Source organism: Podarcis vaucheri (genome assembly GCF_965113315.1).
Source record: "Podarcis vaucheri genome assembly, chromosome: 2".
In the NCBI taxonomy this organism is placed as follows: domain Eukaryota; kingdom Metazoa; phylum Chordata; class Lepidosauria; order Squamata; family Lacertidae; genus Podarcis; species Podarcis vaucheri.
This window is the reverse complement of record NC_138760.1, coordinates 28,555,713-28,573,248: the sequence shown is the minus strand read 5'-3', so window position 1 is coordinate 28,573,248 and position 17,536 is coordinate 28,555,713. Positions and strand designations below refer to the sequence as shown.

General features: G+C 44.2%; 1 protein-coding gene across 2 annotated transcripts in view; it reads left to right on the top strand.

Annotated features, from left to right (window-relative positions):
- Window positions 1–8,153: 8,153 nt before the first annotated feature.
- Window positions 8,154–17,536, top strand: part of WIPI1 (WD repeat domain, phosphoinositide interacting 1) — a 47,501-nt gene continuing 38,118 nt past the window's right edge. The window contains exon 1 of one of the 2 annotated variants that reach the window (XM_082212687.1): window positions 8,154–8,436. Coding sequence is in view for 1 of the 2 variants with exons in the window: in XM_082212686.1 (XP_082068812.1) it covers window positions 8,369–8,436 (68 nt within the window). In the remaining variant the exon portion in view is untranslated. The remainder of the gene's footprint in view (window positions 8,437–17,536) is intronic. The other variant, XM_082212686.1, reaches the window with a different exon arrangement.

Sequence of the window (17,536 nt, the reverse complement as noted above, 5' to 3'; positions counted from 1 at the left end):
CCATTACTTCATGATACTGAAGAAAAAAAGAAACTATTAAAAAGTGGCATATTAAAACTGTTTTGGATCATGCTTTAAATAGAAAGCGTGGGAACTGTGAGGAAAATACCACAGTGATTCCCAGGAGGGATAGCGAGGAGGTATTTAAAGAACTCAGGATCTTTAAATTCTTCTTACTTCCACCGTGCCTATCTTTGCTGCTGAAACATCCAACATAGCAGTTGATTATACCAAGAACAAACTTAGTTGGTCTCTAAGATACTACTGGACATTTTTAATTTTTTTATACGTATATATTTCGACTGCGTCAGACCAACATGGCTACCTACCTGAATCTAGAACCACAGTGTTGGACCGCATGTGACTCGGATACTTCTGGAGCACGGACTGGACACACATGCGGTCCAACAACAGCAGTTGATTGTTTGCCTCCACAAAGCCCATCTTTTCTGTGAAGCCTTAAGCTCTTACCTAGATGCAGGGTCAACCCAATACATTTTGGCACCTGAGGTGAATCCCCAAATTATGACCCCTCTCCCTGCCAGGGAAGAAAGGGTGAGTGAAGATCCACATCAGGAACAAGGAAAGAAAGATCACACATCATGATCTGCTGCCCCTGGGGATCCTAACTGGACAACATGGCTGGGCTGGCCCTGCCTAGACTGATCCTAAACATGTTTACTGCATTCTTAGGCCTTTAAGCAACTATCAGTTCTAAGCACACTTCAGTATACATGCTTATGATTGCACTGCAAATATCTTTCAAATGTTTTATCTCAAAATATACAATATATCTTCAGACATACTTAAACAGACTATGTAATAGGGCACAGTTTCACAGCACCCCATGGAATGGCTTTCTCATTTCATTTGCCCAGTATAAAATGACTGAAACAAACGACAGCTATAAAGGGCTGTGGTAACCTTATGTATGGATCATTTCCCTAATTCTCAGTTTGTCCTAGTATGTCTCATATGATTTGAGTGAATATTATGAATCCCACCCTCTGTATATAGCTTTGATCTTATATTAGTGCATTTTAAACATTGTCTTTCCTTACTAGCTTAGGCAATAGGTTCCCGAATGGTGGTCTTCAGCCATTAGTGCCTCACAAACACAATTCAGGTAGTCAGCATAAAGGTTATAGAACAGTTGGCAATAATGCACTTGACCCTCCACTTGATTTATTATTTCTGACAAATATTTTGACAAGGGACAGATTTACCCACAAATACCCATGGATCTCAAGTTTCTGGACTTGGAGCAAAACACACACACTCGCACACATATAAACATAGCTGATGTTTTGTGTAAATCTGGTAGATTGAGAAACTTGTATTTAAAAAGCCCAGAAGGTGTAACAGGAAGGCCTGCGTCCTCGCCAGGCCATAGCTCTCCTGACAAATGATTTGGTCTGGAGCCACAGTGTGGAAATAAAGGGTGAGATTGCCCACCAGATACCAAGCACTCTACTATTCAAATTAGACCCCAGTGTTTTTCTTACAATCCCCTTGGACACAGGCCTGGCCAGGACTGTCTTCCTGTTATATACTCTGGACTTTACAAGGCATCTCTGACCCTTACCTGAGCCTATTCCAGCTGAGGCATCACACACCTGCTTCCCAAGCTAACCAGCCCCACCTGGGCTATTTTGGGAGAGAGGAGACTGCCCACTGGGGAGCGGGTGGGTTGGCGAGGCCCCCTAGATTTAGAGGCCCTAGGCTTCAGCCTACTTAGCCTATACATAAGTCTGGCACTGATTTCCCCTTTTAAAAGGGAAATTCCCTTATTCCGAATAGGATTCCTCGCAAGAAAAGGGAAAAGTTGACAGCTATGCACTGACTGTTGCTGTGGCTGCTACAAACAGAGGGAAAGGGCAGATCCACACCATACATTTAAAGGACATACAGTGCACATTTACAGGCACGCGTCTTCCCCAAACAATCATGAGAGCTGAAGTTTCTCTGTGACAGAGCTATACAGTAATTCTCAGCACCCTTAATAAACTGCAGTTCCCAAGATTCTTTGGGAGAAGCCACGTGGTTTGAACGTGCGTGATCTTCATTTTCAAAGACGATGGTTGTGAGGCCACATTGTCACTAGATGGCAGCATTAATTACTTATTTTTAATGTAGCAACAGCTCTTTTTGATGGATCCACAGACAATTTATGATGCAAACTCAGATGAAATTCTCCACATTACACGTCTTTAGGTTTACCCCTAAGATTTTTAAGTATACAATGAAAAATATGAAGTGAGAATGTTACAAATGTGTAGAGCAGAGATTTTCAACCTTTTTGGGTCCACGGCTCCCTTGACCAACTACATTCTTTCTACGGCACCCCTGTGGGGCTCAGGAGCCCAGTTACTTCACCCCTTGCCTGCAGAACTGGCAGCCTCTCACCCTTTTTCGAACACCCTCCTTTTGTGGAGTGTTCCTCAGTGTCCTCTCCTCTTCTCTTCCCTTCCCTCCCCTCTCCTCTCCTTGGAAGTCCTCTAGGCAGCCACTGCTGCCACCCCGGTCTCTGAGCTGCCCACCCTGCCCCACAGAGAGGTGCCTCCTCACACAGCCCTACAAGGGCTTGGGAAGCACCCCTGGCCAGTCCCAGAGGCAGCTTGTAGCCAGGGTTGCTGCAACAAACAACTGTGCAAGCCTTTGGGAGGCAGAGATGGGAGAGGACATCAGATGAAGGGAGGAAAGGAAAGAAGGAAAGAGGCCAGTGTTGCACCCTGGACTATAATTCAAGGCACCCTACGGTGCCATGGAACACTAGTAGAAAACCACTGGTGTATTTGCTAGTGTTGGGATTGGTTGTAGCTCTCGAAGAAGTGTATGATTGGTGGAAAATCTGGATTTCCTCGCATTTTGGGTGGTATTCAACCAAAGTTTACTCATCGTAGACCCATTTCAATCCATGAACATGAGTAAGTTAAGGCCATTCACTTTGGTAGTGTAGCACCCTGCTTGTGGTTAACGCTTAGCTGGAATGAAATATTCAACACAGCAATAGAGAAATTAAAATAATAATTTATTTGTCAGACAAATAAATGATAGGCACAGTGGTATATGGTTACCAAAGCTCTGCCCCCTCCAACCCTGATGGCCAGCACTTATATTTCCTCAGCCCAGCCCCCTTGCTCCTCCTTTGGCTGCCTCTGTCCAATCAGCCTGGTTGAAATTCCTATTGGCTGTTTGCTAGAACCAATCATAAAAGATACACCCATTTCCTATTACCTTTTATGGGAGACAAAGAGCTATATTTCCTTCTATCCATAAATGGCAGACAAGTAGCCATATATCTTACATTTGCCTCGACAAGGCACCTTAATTACCAGATCACCTTTTGCCCCTGTTGCCCCTACATTCCAAAACAAATGGCTAAAACAAATGGCTCATGCTATTAAATTCTATCTAAACAGAGACCTTGGGTTCATATTCTCACACACCATCAATGAAATAAGAATCTAACATAAGAATCTAACATTTCTTACTTTCTAAATCCTTTGCATAACTACATTAAGCCAACAAATCTCATACATAACATAGATAGAAGAAAAGGCCTTTGCAAAGTAAAAAAGGAACTCAGTAAAAACAGCTTCAAAAGAAGCCTCTTCAGTTTACACCCTCCTTTCCCAGTCAGCTGCTTTCCCCATTAGCTCTTCCCAAAATTTATTGCCCTTTAACTCAGTATACCTTAAACCTTAGGAAAATATGGCTAGAGTCTGATGGGAGGCACATGGTATTATTTTCTGTTAAACAATAAATCTTACTATTTACCAACTCTTAATTAGTGTTTTTGCAGCTTGATTGTATTCTGTAATATGTAGGGTTAGTGTAACATTTGCTCCCAGCCTGTAATTCCCTTTTACAACTTTGAGAAACTTGTCTCCTGCTACTGCTATAAATGAGGGAGGCCCTTGTTCGGGAGAGCAGGAAGATAAACAACTGCCAAAGTACTTAGCCAGCTGGTTTCTGCCTGGCATGAAACATACAAACATTTGCAAATATATCTTTAAGCTCATTTTAAAATACAGGCCTTGATCAGATGCCTCATTAGGTCTATCTATTCCAAGTCAAACTTAGTTGAATACCACCTATAATGTACCAGAAGTTCATATCACAGAATGGACGTTGTGCTGGATCTTTGGTCAGAGGTTCCATAAATTAAACACAAAGATACTTTGGGAATCCAGAATCTTGCTTCAACAGTGGGTAGTGGTGTGAATCTGGGGTCACTCCGTAGTAGCCCCTCAAACCTGGTTGCAACAAGAATGAGGCTTGACATTTGTTATGTCTGTTCAGGACTATACTACACCCCCATGTGGCAGCTGAGCGAATAAAATAAAAAACGACAACTCCTGTTTATTTTACAAATTCATGCTGCAGGAAGCTGAAATCAGGAGCAGGAAAGCAGGGGTGGTGGTCCTGGGGAAACTCAGCCAGATGGATGGGCGGGGTATAAATAATATATTATTATTATTATTATTATTATTATTATTAGCTCCTGATTTCATCCCTACCTGCTGCTTTCAGTTAAATTTAAAATATATGGAGGAGTGCTGGAATACAGTATAACGAATTGGCAGTCTTAACCATGAAAATTAGAGGTCAAGGAGAGGCGGTTTTTAAGCAGGATTGGAAATCTTTTGTAGAATATATCTAAAGAGTTATTGTAAAACATGTAAAAATGCAAGTAGGATTTGAATGAATAACAGTAGCAAAGTATGTATCTGGGAACAAGCAGAATAGATAGGGTATACTTATAATATGCAGCAATACTAGAAAATATGGGGAAACCATAGGGGGATGGAAGTCAAATGATAAATGAATCATAATTGGAAAATATATATTGTGTATTAAATCTGTAAACTTTTGAAATTTTATATATATATATATATAGAGAGAGAGAGAGAGAGTGGTACCTCTGGTTACAAACCTAATTCGTTCCGGAGGTCCATTCTTAACCTGAAGTACCACTTTAGCTAATGGGGCCTCCCGCTGCCACCCCCGCGCAATTTCTGTTCTCATCCTGAGGTAAAGTTCTTAACCCAAATACTACTTCCGGGTTAGCGGCGTCCATAACCCAAAGTGTTTGTACCCCGAAGTGTTTGTAACCTGAGGTACCACTGTATATGGGGAGGAAAGCCACAATTGCCCATGGGGTGAGCACAAGACGATCTCCTCTAGGTCACTGCTTGCCAGCTCAGAGATGGCAAATGAACAGTTTTCAACCGCAAGGTGGAGGAAGAGCACAGCCCAGAGCCCGGTGGGGGGTAAGCAGGTAGACCTCAGCAGGTGCCCAAGGATGCTACGCACTGGCACTGACCTTGAAACTGCACATCACATGTAGCATGGCCCCGGAGGTTGGCACAAAGGGCCTTATTTAGTTATTATGTAGAAGAAGGAATTTCTGCAGGTGTAGTTTGCATGGCTACTTTGCAACCCATTGCCTCCTGAATCTAACATCAAGTTCTCACAGGCAGCAGATGAAGTGATGAAACCTGTCGTTTGTGCCACTCTAGTCTACAAATGAGGACACAGGAAGTTGCCTTATATGGAGCCAGGTGACCGGTCCATTGAGTTATAGGATATGAAAAAACATTCCCACATTTTGAAAATTAGCACATCAGGAATAAGGCTGGGCAACACCCCTTCTCCTTGATACTAGTTTTCTGTGTGCAGGGATATATTTTTTATGGAATAAAATATGAATAACTGCTTGCCACCTGAGATGGTAAAGCCCAGGCACAAATTTACCATCTCATCAGCTGCTTTTCAGAACTTGGCCCCAGTCTACCCTTGGTCTTTGCCAAGTTTATGGCCAAAGAACAATTAGGAAATGGATTTCAAATTTTCCTTCCTCTTCTGCTTCCCCACACATTCACTCTGCAAACTTTTGTAGTTAAGGCATAGTAAACACATTAAACATTATGCCAGTTTGCAGAATTTATTCAGAATTATTTAAACAGCAGAGTTTGGTAGTTCACATTTCTTCGTCTTTACATGCTTCTACCTCTGATGTGGTCCGATTATGATAGCTAGATACAGTAGATGGATCTGTGGTCCTCTAGTTGTTGTTGAAGTCCATCTCCCTTCAGCCCCAGACAGGATTCACTGTGAATCACTTAACTTCACTCATAAACATAACTCATGGGGGGGTGGATCCCTGTTGCCAAAGCCAGGCTTTCAACCTCTGCTTTAATTCTCATTTACTATGTTTAGGTAGTGTGCAGTCTAAATTGATGCATGCTGGCTTAGAAGTTCTGCCAAGTTCAGTTGCTCTTAGATAAGCACACACAAAATTGCAGCTGCAACCCTGTTCACATTACCTGGAAGTAATCCCATCCTATGCACATTTGCCCTATGACTGCTCATTGGATGAACACAGACTCACTTTTTGTGAAGGTTAACAATGCAGTTCCATGTGTGTGTGTACTTGGAATCCATGTTCATTCCATGAGTGGGCCAGTCCACTTGAATCTCTGGCCACTGTTACTAAATAGCTGCTCTGAGCCTGGCTTTGGATGGGGAGGGCGGGATATAAATAAAATATTATTATTATTATTAAATTCATCTATGTGTGCTGTGAAGCAGTGTTCCCACCTATTTTGGCACCTGCTGGACAATGACTGTTGTTTCTGTAGACAGTAAAATGAATGTCCTTTTTCATAATACTACATAGTACATAACTTTACCCCCAGATCAAGGCTGCAGTCTTAACAATAGCTGTGCCAGTGCAGTGCAATCACTCCAGCTGGAGTAGCAAATGTGCAGGAAGGCTTAGAGGAGTCACTATATGTAAGCCTGACATGGGTGGCGCTGTGGTCTAAACCACTGAGCCTCTTGGGCTTGCCGATCAGAAGGCCAGCAGTTCGAATCCGGAGTCGAGATGCAGGAAGATTACAATTTGTGCATCTTGATATCAATGAAAGCTTATGCCACTGTTGATGTATCTAAGGAGCCACAGGACTCTTTGCTTCACCATAACAGACCATTAATGCTAGCACCATTCTGTAATTTATCTATAGTGGTTTTATTTATGCCCACAACAGTAAGTAAGTAAAGGTAAAAGGTAAATGACCCCTGGACAGTTAAGTCCAGTCAAAGGAGACAATGAGGTGTGGCGCTCATCTTGCTTTTCAGGCCAAGGAAGCCTGCATTTGTCCACTAGACAGCCTTCCGGGTCATGTGGCCAGCACGACTAAACCGCTTCTGGCGCAACGGAACACCGCGACGAGTGCCAGAGCATACGGAAACACCATTTACCTTTCAGTTGCAGCGGTACAGCTTGCACTGGTATGCTTTCGAACTGCTAGGTTGGCAGAAGCTGGGACAAAGCAACGGGAGCTCACCCCATCACACAGATTTGAACTGCCAACCTTCGGATCAGCAAAAGCCCAAGAGGCTCAGTGGCTTAGACCACAGCGCCACTACTGTAAGGAACACAGAGTTGAACTGGATGCACCCCTAGGTAAGGAGGTACTGGATTATAGCCTTTGGTTGCAATTAATTGTTTTTAATTGGTTTATTGACAACAACAAAAGTTTTTTAAGTTCGTTGTCTCACTGTGTTTTGACTTGTTGGAAGCCGCCCAGAGCAACCGGATTAACCCAGTTAGTGGGTTGGCATATAAATAATAAATTATTTTTATTAATAATAAAAGTGCAAACGAAAGGAAGTGGGAGGAGAAAAAAGTAGAGAAACTAAAGCATAAAGCGTCATTAGGTTGTACAGTAATGGTTAAATGGTTTATTCTACAGTAGTCATTCCGCCCAAATCAAGGAGGTAACGGGCTGCCCGTTTACAAAAACCCAGAGCCGTAATTAGAAATAATCCGTTTAAAGCAGAAACAAAAGAATGCAGCGTGGAGAGCTGAAGCGGGCCCCGGGAAAAGGGCGGCGCCCCGGGGAGCCTGCAGCTGCAGCCGCCGCCAGCTCATCGCTCGGCGGATCACCTGCCGCCCATTTCTGACACTCTTCCAGGCTGATGCAACCACCACAACACAACCACGTGGCTACCGTCAGCTGTTTCCACCTCGCCGGCCAATCGCTGCCGGCCCTGTTGGCGTCATGGGCGGGGCCTCGGCTTGCGACCGAGGGCTTCCCAACCCGTCCGACTCGGGGGGGCGGAGCTAAAGGCGGCCCTTCCGAACCTTCGCCGCCCAATAGGAAAGCTCGGACTGGAAGATGGCGCCGCCCTCAGGCCGGCGGTCACTGCGAGGCTTGTTGTTGCTGCTGTCGCTTGTGCCGTGGAGCTGTGACTGCGGAGTGGGGGGCGGGAAGACTTAAGTCCGGCAGGGGAGATAGACGCCGAACCCCGGCGAGGGGCAGAAATCGAGGCCGGGGCTTCGGCGCGACCTCCGTCCATGGAGGCCGCCGGCGGAGAAGGGGAGCCGGAGGCGCTCAGCTGCTTCTCCTACAACCAGGATTGCACGTACGTGAGTGGGGAGAGGGCAGAGTGGGTCAGGCTCCCCTTCCCTGCCCGTCCCCTCGCTTCCACCCCGGGGGAAAGAGGGAGCCCAGCCCAGGGAGCGAAGCCATCCTCTCCTCCAAGGCGGGGAAGGGACGGCGGCCTTTGGGGAATGCGGGGACGCGGATAATAATAATAACAACAACAGAAGAAAGGAAGGGAAGAAGGGGCGGGGTGGTGGAAACGGTGCCTACAGAATTAATGGATACCCGGTTTAGTTTGGAGATCTTATTAACAGCATCTTTGGATTATTCCCGCTCTCTGAGGTGCGCTGAAATTAGGGTAACGTGGGCAAAAAGTTAAGTCTGGTGTGTGATGGATAAGCTTTTTTCCCTATCGCCACACTTCCCCACGAGCTGTGTGGATCCCGACCTTTTTTAAAAGTCCCAACAAGTCGAAATTTACTGCGCATAGTGACCAGTTGATTTATTACTGCGTAAATTTTGGACTTTAGGTATTCAGCACCCATCATTTTCATATGTGTTAAACTGCATGTTTGCCTGTGTTATAACCATGACTTGAGGCATCAAGCAATTATTAATGTGGAATTTGTGTGTGTGTGAGATACACAGACACACGCATACACACACAATACATACATATACATACATATATAAATGTGTGTGTGTGTATTTATGCATATATATATATATATATATATATATATATATATATATATGCAGGTTTTGGTGTCTTCGGGTGTCTTCCCGTGTAAGAGTCTGGGTGTCTGTGCGACGTTTCGACGAGGTCTCACTCGTCATCTTCAGGCTGGTGCTTTCGGCTTCTTGTTACGCCAGATGATTCCTTCTCCTCCTCCCAGGCACTGATGAAGCAACAAGCCTGGCCCCAGAATTTGGTGGTGGCCAGGAAACGGACTGCACAAATCACCCTCACATTTTCTATTATTTACAAAGTTATTAAGGTTTTTTTTAATGGAGATGTAAGAACACCAATCATCTGATTGCAGGATATTGCTTCATAAGCTATTGCAAATTATTCTAAGAACATAGGGTTACACAAGCAGTGTTTAGATATAATCACCTGTGAATTGCTTGAATCGTTTTGTTCATGTTATAGTGTATCAGTGGGATGGCTGAGCTTGCAGGTCATTGTGGAGTTTGATGGCTGTCAATATGGTCTCAGGTCACTATTGACCTGATACAACTGTATTTCATCTTCATAGGCATAACTGCTGAAAAGCATGTCTCGCAAAATTATGTACCATCAAATGGCATCAGCACTTATATTGCTTCACCAGCAAGCTCAGGATACTTGGTAATAACAGAGTAATTTTGGTAGCATGAATCCAAAATTCAGATAACCTCACTTCCAAATATTTTTCCTTTGAGGTTCCTATCGCATGATAATTCAATGACGACTTTGTGATATCAGCTGCAAATGGGTTCCACACCCACTCAAACTTTTGTGTTTCTTCAGCAGAAAAGTAGTGGGAAAAGTTTAACTAAGCAAACTTAGTTATCCTTGGCTAAAAGATTAAGTCTCGTGACAGATTCCGTGACAGCTCTCCACAAGTGCCTCTCCATCAGAACTGAGCTGTAACACTCAGAATAACTCCCTATATAAGCATCTCTTGGCAAACTGTCACTGAATTTGCCACCAGAGAGTGGTTACCAAGTTCTAAAATGTATGGATTGAGCCATTCTGACATTCGGTTACAAATGTAAACACAGCATTATAATATGCCAACAAAAGAAAAAGTTGTAATAGGTATCATCATACCAGTTTACAGGATTAAAAGCAATAATTATATTGGGTTTAGGTTTAAATCCACTTGCACAAGCTTTGTGACCCGCTTGCAGATCACAGTCTACAAGTTAGGAAACACTGCTCTGGGGTATGAAGTTGAATGTGGTTAGACTTTGGGTTGCTCAGCATTGTGAATCTATATAAGCTAGCTTTCCACCAGCTCAAGAATAGGTTAGTAATTCCTAAAGAACTGAAGCCAAGCCCCAAAGCCTGACTTTCTCCTTTTATCACTCTCCAGCTCTTTGTGCAGTGGCTGTGATGATGCCTTTTGATTTTCTCCTCTTCTGTCCTGTACTTGCCTTTTGTAGCTTATCCCGTGGACCAAATGAAAAGGAAAGGCAATCTTGTTTAGCAGGAAGGGCAACAGGAAATGCCACAATGGTGTGTTCACAGTTTAAATCCCAAGTATGGTTTCAGTTGTCCCACTTCTTAAAAATCTAACTGAAACGATGTGCACTGATGACAGACAGTAACGGACTCCTCCTTGATGAAGGATGCTTTAAACTGGAGATGGGGAAGCTGTGGCCCTCCTATAACTTCCTGAACTGCAACTACCATTGTACTTGACCATTGATGATACCGGCTGGGGCTGTTCGGCCCAATCGCCGTCTAAATCCGGCCCACCTTAGGTCCAGGAATCAGCGTGTTTTTACATAAGTAGGATGTGCCCTTTTATTTAAAACACATCTCTGGGGTATTTGTGGGGCATAGGAATTCGTTCATTCCCCCCAAAAAAATAGTCTGGCCCCCCACAAGGTCTGAAGGACAGTGAACTGGCCCCCAGCTGAAAAAGTTTGCTGACCCCTGATATAGAGAGCCACAGGTCGTCGTCCTCCGGTTTTAAAGGAAAACTATTACAGTGGTAGCATGAATCCAAAATTCAGATAACCTCACTTCCAGCGGGAAGGTAAACGGCGTTCCGTGTGCGGCTCTGGCTCGCCAGAGCAGCGTTGTCACGCTGGCCACGTGACCCGGAAGTGTCCCCGGACAGCGCTGGCCCCCGGCCAATAGATGTGAGATGGGCGCACAAACCCCAGAGTCTGTCAAGACTGGCCCGTTCGGGCAGGGGTACCTTTACCTTTACCTTTATTACAGTGGTACCTCGGGTTAAGTACTTAATTCGTTCCGGAGGACGTACTTAACCTGAAACTGTTCTTAACCTGAAGCACCACTTTAGCTAATGGGGCTTCCTGCTGCTGCCGCGCCGCTGGAGCACGATTTCTGTTCTCATCCTGAAGCAAAGGTCTTAACCTGAAGCACTATTTCTGGGTTAGCGGAGTCTGTAACCTAAAGCATATGTAACCTGAGGTACCACTGTATCCCTTTGGCAGGGCTTAAACTCTTGTGCCTGTTACTATTGGGGTATATAATCCTGTGGGACCACATATTGCAATGCATTAAATGTTTAGCATATCTTTCTTTTTACTCTAGAATGTGTGAGGCACTCACTTGTCCATCTTTTTACTGCTTGTATGCTTTGGAAACAAGATGTAGGGAGCCATGGTTGGCCCAGATTCTGAAGTGTGCATGCAGTGTAAAAGAAATGTAGCTACCTTTGTATGTTTTCAGGATAAAAAGTGGTACATCCCAAAGTACTAAGGCATGCCTGCATCTACTGTAATATATGAAGCAGTTCTTGGTGTTGTTGAAACGGGAATTGGCACAGATTGGTGTTTGTTTTTATACATTCCTCTGATGCAGGGTTTGGCATGGTACTCGCAGCAGCCTAGCTAGCCGCTCGGGCACCCGGGGCTGTGCACCCTAGACAGGGCTAGTTGCCTATGGGGGCGGGGCAAGCCACCCATTGGGCGAGGCGAGCTGGGGCAGGTGCTAGCCTCCTCCCCTCTGCTGGAGGGTGGCTGTGGCCGGGAGAGAGGTTGCAACTGGGGCACCCCTGCAAGCCGCGCACCACACATATCTCATCCCGCATCCCACTGTTGGGCGCCCCACAGCCCTGGTGCTGCCCATGGACCCCCTCCGCTACTGGGTATTCCCCTTGTGGTCCCAACAACCCCTGTGGTTCTATGAAAACAAGTTTCTGGTCTTCATGGTTGCAGAGAGAAGTTTGATTCTTGAATGTCAAATAGTTCTCAAGAATGCAAACAAATGAGAACAAAATATCCTCTTTCTCTTTCCCACACCAAATCCAACCCATCCATCTATCTATCTTTATATAAAAAAATTCTCTCTCTCTCCAGGGTCTTTCAAGGGTTGTAGCAGTTTCCAACTATGGAAGTTGTTGAACAGGCTCCAGCAACTGCCGTCTTGCATTAAACAAGTTACAATGTGATTTTTTCCGGTCACATTAATCATGTGCAATTAAGGTGCAGGATGAGTCTCCTGTCTTCACTGTGCTTCCATTGTGGTGGTTAGTGCTGTGCAATAAATCCCGAGGAACTGGTCATTGCCTTAAACAGGATGTGGAGAAAGGTGAACTTGAGGTCTGACATCTTATCACTTTATAATTGGGGGAGGGGGGAGGGAAGCAACCTCTGAGCCAGAAATATATTACTGTGAACAGGAAATATCTTTGCTCTGAGCCAAAATGCAAGAAACAAATGACATTGAAGGAAGTCATCAGGGAGCATGTTTCAAACAAACAAAAGGCAGAAGGCTTTCATACTGGTTGCTGCCTAATTGGTCTATGAAACACTTTGCCATAGGGCACAGTGAATGAAAGTCAAATTAGTTTAACACATGATGTGACACATTCTAGGTTCAGATGTTAGGTGGATTGGGGGTGTTTCCTGCTGTTTAGGGGATCTGGAAGTGAACACCAGTGGAGGGATCATTCCATACAGTGCTAGAGATGGATTGACTATTAGTGTGAGCTGCTGTTGCAGTTATTTTGTTTTGATATTAAAACCATACTGAAAAGAATATAAACTGTGGGCAAATTAAAGGGAGCACAGATGGATTAGATTCTTAAGATGAGGAAGGGAACTCTAAGAAAAGGCATTGCCTTGTTGGATCAGATTAAAGGTCCATTAATTCAGCGGTCTGTCTCCAATACTGCCCAGATCAGTGTCTCTGGAAGTTCAAACTATGTCATAGAGAAGCTAGCTAACCCCTGTTTGTCTCCAGGCATTTGGTAATTAGAAGTTTATTTCCTGTGGTCACGGAGGGTCAGAAAAGCCAGTCATGTGGCATGGTATGTAAACCCTTTCTACAAACAAATCATAGGTTAAATAATTTTCGGGCAAAATGTGTAAAATCTTAGTGGAAGCACTGTCTTCTGAATGGGAAAGACTCCTTCTCTTTGGCATAGGGGCACCACAAATTAAAAGTATCTTGTGTCTGCCCATCTGGCTTCCAGATGCGCCTGCTTCAGGACAAATTAAGGTTTCCAAGGTGAATTAGAGCCCAATAAACTAGGCTGGGCTTCTGCATGAGTACGCTCATCGTTAGATGGAACAACCCTCTGCGACATCTGCCACATTCGGACATCATGCTAAGCTTTCAGTCCTTCATGAGTCGGAATGTGTGCAAGTGGCTTTCACCTGCATGTTGTTTAGTCGTTTAGTCGTGTCCGACTCTTCGTGACCCCATGGACCAGAGCACACCAGGCACTCCTGTCTTCCACTGCCTCCCGCAGTTTGGTCAGACTCATGTTAGTAGCTTCAAGAACACTGTCCAACCATCTTGTCCTCTGTTGTCCCCTTCTTTTTGTGCCCTCCATCTTTCCCAACATCAGAGTCTTTTCCAGGGAGTCTTCTCTTCTCATGAGGTGGCCAAAGTATTGGAGCCTCAGTTCCACGACCTGTCCTTCCAGTGAGCACTCAGGGCTGATTTCCTTAAGAATGAATAGGTTTGATCTTCTTGCAGTCCATGGGACTCTCAAGAGTCTCCTTCAGCACCAGAATTCAAAAGCATCAATTCTTTGGCGATCAGCCTTCTTGATGGTGCTCAGGATATGCAGTGTGTTCACCTGCATGCAGCCCCTTTTTGCAACTTTACTCTTCCCCTTTGTGCGAGTAGCAAAAAAACCCCACCAGGATTCCAAACATAATAATAGATTATTGTTCAGTCTAAACCTGGAACTTACGATTAAGAGCTTCCAAATGAGCCAACTTCAAAGCCGTAGTTTAAATCTTGCTTTTAATCCTGGCTTGTATGGAAGCGCTCAACCATAGTTCCCAGTCTGGACAAATCAACAAACTATGGTTAAAAGAGTCGAATTCTGATATGTTTTGCAAAGCAGCAGGAGAGGGGATGCATGCAGGTGTATACTCTGCATATCCTGAGCTATGACTGAAAGCTTAGTGTGATATCAAGGCATGACCAACCTTAATTTTCCTTTTGATTCAGTTTTTTGGGCTCACTATTGGAAGAGACAGCCTTAGTCCTTCATCATAGATGTGGGAATTTGTGTGCATGTGTGTAGTATAAATCCCATCTTGATTTCCATAGTGCTTCCTGTCTCAGCAGTAATTTAACCTGGCTCACTAACTAAAAGCTTTAAAGTCTACATTGGATGGAGAAGATAAAAGTATAGGAAGAAGAGGTCAGGACAGTTTACATTTTAGATGTGGGTGAGAAAGGAGAATCGGGTAACTGAAAAAGTGCATGTGAGGAAAGCCTAGAAGAGAGTCAAAAAAAGGCTTTGCTGAAGAAGTGGATTGTGAGGAGGAAATTAAAAGAAAAGAAGCAAGTGCTTCAAAAAATGTGAAGAAATTGTTCCAGGCATGAAATACCAGGGCAGAAGGTAAGAAGTTGGAAAATGAGACAGGGAGTGTCATCAGTAGCAGATGAATTTTGCTCTTGTCTAAACGTTGATGGTCCTCCCATATTTGGAGCGTCAGTAAATGAACGTGAGACATAGCTAGTCCCTACCTCCCACATAACTTTTTTAAAATTAAGGACCCTTCTGTTACTGATTCCATTCTGTGCAGTACCTAAGATCTACAGCTTCTAATAATAGAAGTAAAGCTACCTCTGCAGCCCTTCATGTGAGCCGACGTTTTGGAGGAAATTTACATAAGATAGAAATATCCATCCTGGGCTGTGCCATTTTAGACTGCAAGACAAAGGCTGAATGTTTGAATGGTCCCAAACATAAAACTTCCTGTACCTAAGGGCAGTAGTATGAGGGGGATGGCTAGACTGGGTAGTTTGGGGGTCAGAAGGTTTTCCCCTGGGAGCCAGTGTGGTGCAGTGGTTAAGAGCGATAGACTTGTAATCTGGGGAACCGGGTTCGCGTCTCTGCTCCTCCACATGCAGCTGCTGGGTGACCTTGGGCCACTCACACTTCTCTGAAGTCTCTCAGCCCCACTCACCTCACAGAGTGTTTGTTGTGGGGGAGGAAGAGAAAGGAGAATGTTAGCCGCTTTGAGACTCCTTAAAGGGAGTGAAAGGCGGGATATCAAATCCAAACTCTTCTTCTTCAGCAGCAGCTGGGTTTCCATGTGTAGCTTTTCTTGGATATTGGGGAAACATTCAGAAAAACAGCCCTCTCTACCTGCCTGGTGGAATGGTTGTATGAAATTAGGTTTTTTTATAGGTTGTGTCTAATCTTAGTACTCTTTGCCCTAACAAATGCTGAATAACAGAATGGGGCTGATAAAGACCTGAACTCAGAATATGCTCTGCCTTTCTGGGAAACAGAATGGTGGAGCAACACCCCTTCCCTTCCTGCTCAGATAATTCTGAGTGGCAGCTTTCACAATATACCCAATGTCATCAGTATCTGGCAGCCTCCCTTGTTATGCCATTCTAGAACTGTGTTTCTCTAGAACTACTTGAAAGGCCATTGCAGCATTTTAATTCTCTCTTGTGTCACATTTCCTGCTTTACAGGTTTGCTTCCCTTATTTATATCTGATTCATGCCTGCCAGGTTGCAAATTGCTATATAATGGTGCCATTCAGATCCCAATGGAATTGTTTGTCCGGGGTTTGGGTTGCTGGTGTGCTAAAGATCCAGTGCACATTTATTCTGAGAAGCGAAGTTGCATTTATTTTTGTGCCTACCTTTCACCCTATTGTGAGTGTAAAAAGGCTGAGGACTAGCATAGGTCAGTGGCAAGTCTCTATGGCCAAGTGGGGAAATGAGGATTATGGAAAAGATCAGCAGTACCTGCGTGCCACTTTATATGCACGCACACAAAATCTCTATGTTTAGAAATGTAAAGCCTGGTAGATGAAGAAGTATCAGATAAATTATATTGGAAGTTAAATGTGGATTATTTGGAAAGAGACAGGACGATGTCTCTTAACTAATATATAAATGTAATGCCTGTGTCTTATAGTTTGGGGTAGGGGAAGTAACAAGGAAGCGAGCTGCCAAACATTAGAGGATAACATTTTGCCTATTTGGCTTTCATTACTTACCTGGTTGGGTTGACTCTGAAGCCCAAATCTCGCCTTATTCCAGTAAGTATCTCTATCAGTTAAGGGAGCAATCTGACTCACACTGACAAGCCAGCTGAAGGGCCTCAGGAAGCTAAGTCCTGCTCTGCCAGCAGAGATGGAAGTAGGCTAGCAGGTCAACATCCCACTAGATGTCCTCTGGCCCACAGGTGGAAAGCTCTGCTGGAATAAGAGTTCCCATTGGTGGAGCAGGGAGAAACAGTATGCATCTGTGGTGGGAAAAGAGATGTCACATCCTAAGCCTCTTTGTTCCCTTGATATACCTCTGGAACTAAGGTGCTAGGGTAGTTAATTCCCTGCCCACGGTGAGGTGGCTGGGAAAGGATGTGGCAGTTACTCTGCCAGCAGATTTTCTCCTTTCACCTTAGTCGACGTAAGGTAGGATTTCTCTGTTCATTGGATCCCATTGCTATCACTACTGTGTATGACATCTTCAGCCCAGGGATGGGGAAAATCTTAGTGGTATTGTAACCATGTCTACTTTAAAGTAGGTCCTATTGAGTTCAGTGGGGCTTACTCCTAGTTAGGCGTGCTTAGGATTGCAGTCATAAACTCTCTGTTGACAGATTAACAGTGTAATCCTATGCATGTTTAGTTGGAAGTATATCCCACTGTATTTATTCGGGTTTAGGATTGCACCTTCTTATGCATTTTGTTACGCCTCTCTTCTTCAGTTTCCTAATTGCCTACTCATTCACAACTTCAACCACTAGTCAGGAAAGGTAGGAAGATTAGCTTGCATATGTCAATATATCTGACAGGTGTGGGAGGCAAAGTAGCAAGTGTGTGTATATGTGTGAAAATTTGCTTGTTGAGCATTTGAACAAAGAGCGTTGGAAGAAAACTGATAGGGGCGCTTGTATGTTATACACAAATGTGTCGTCTTCATTTTAGGTTATTTTAAGGTAATCACAAATGAAACATTGACAT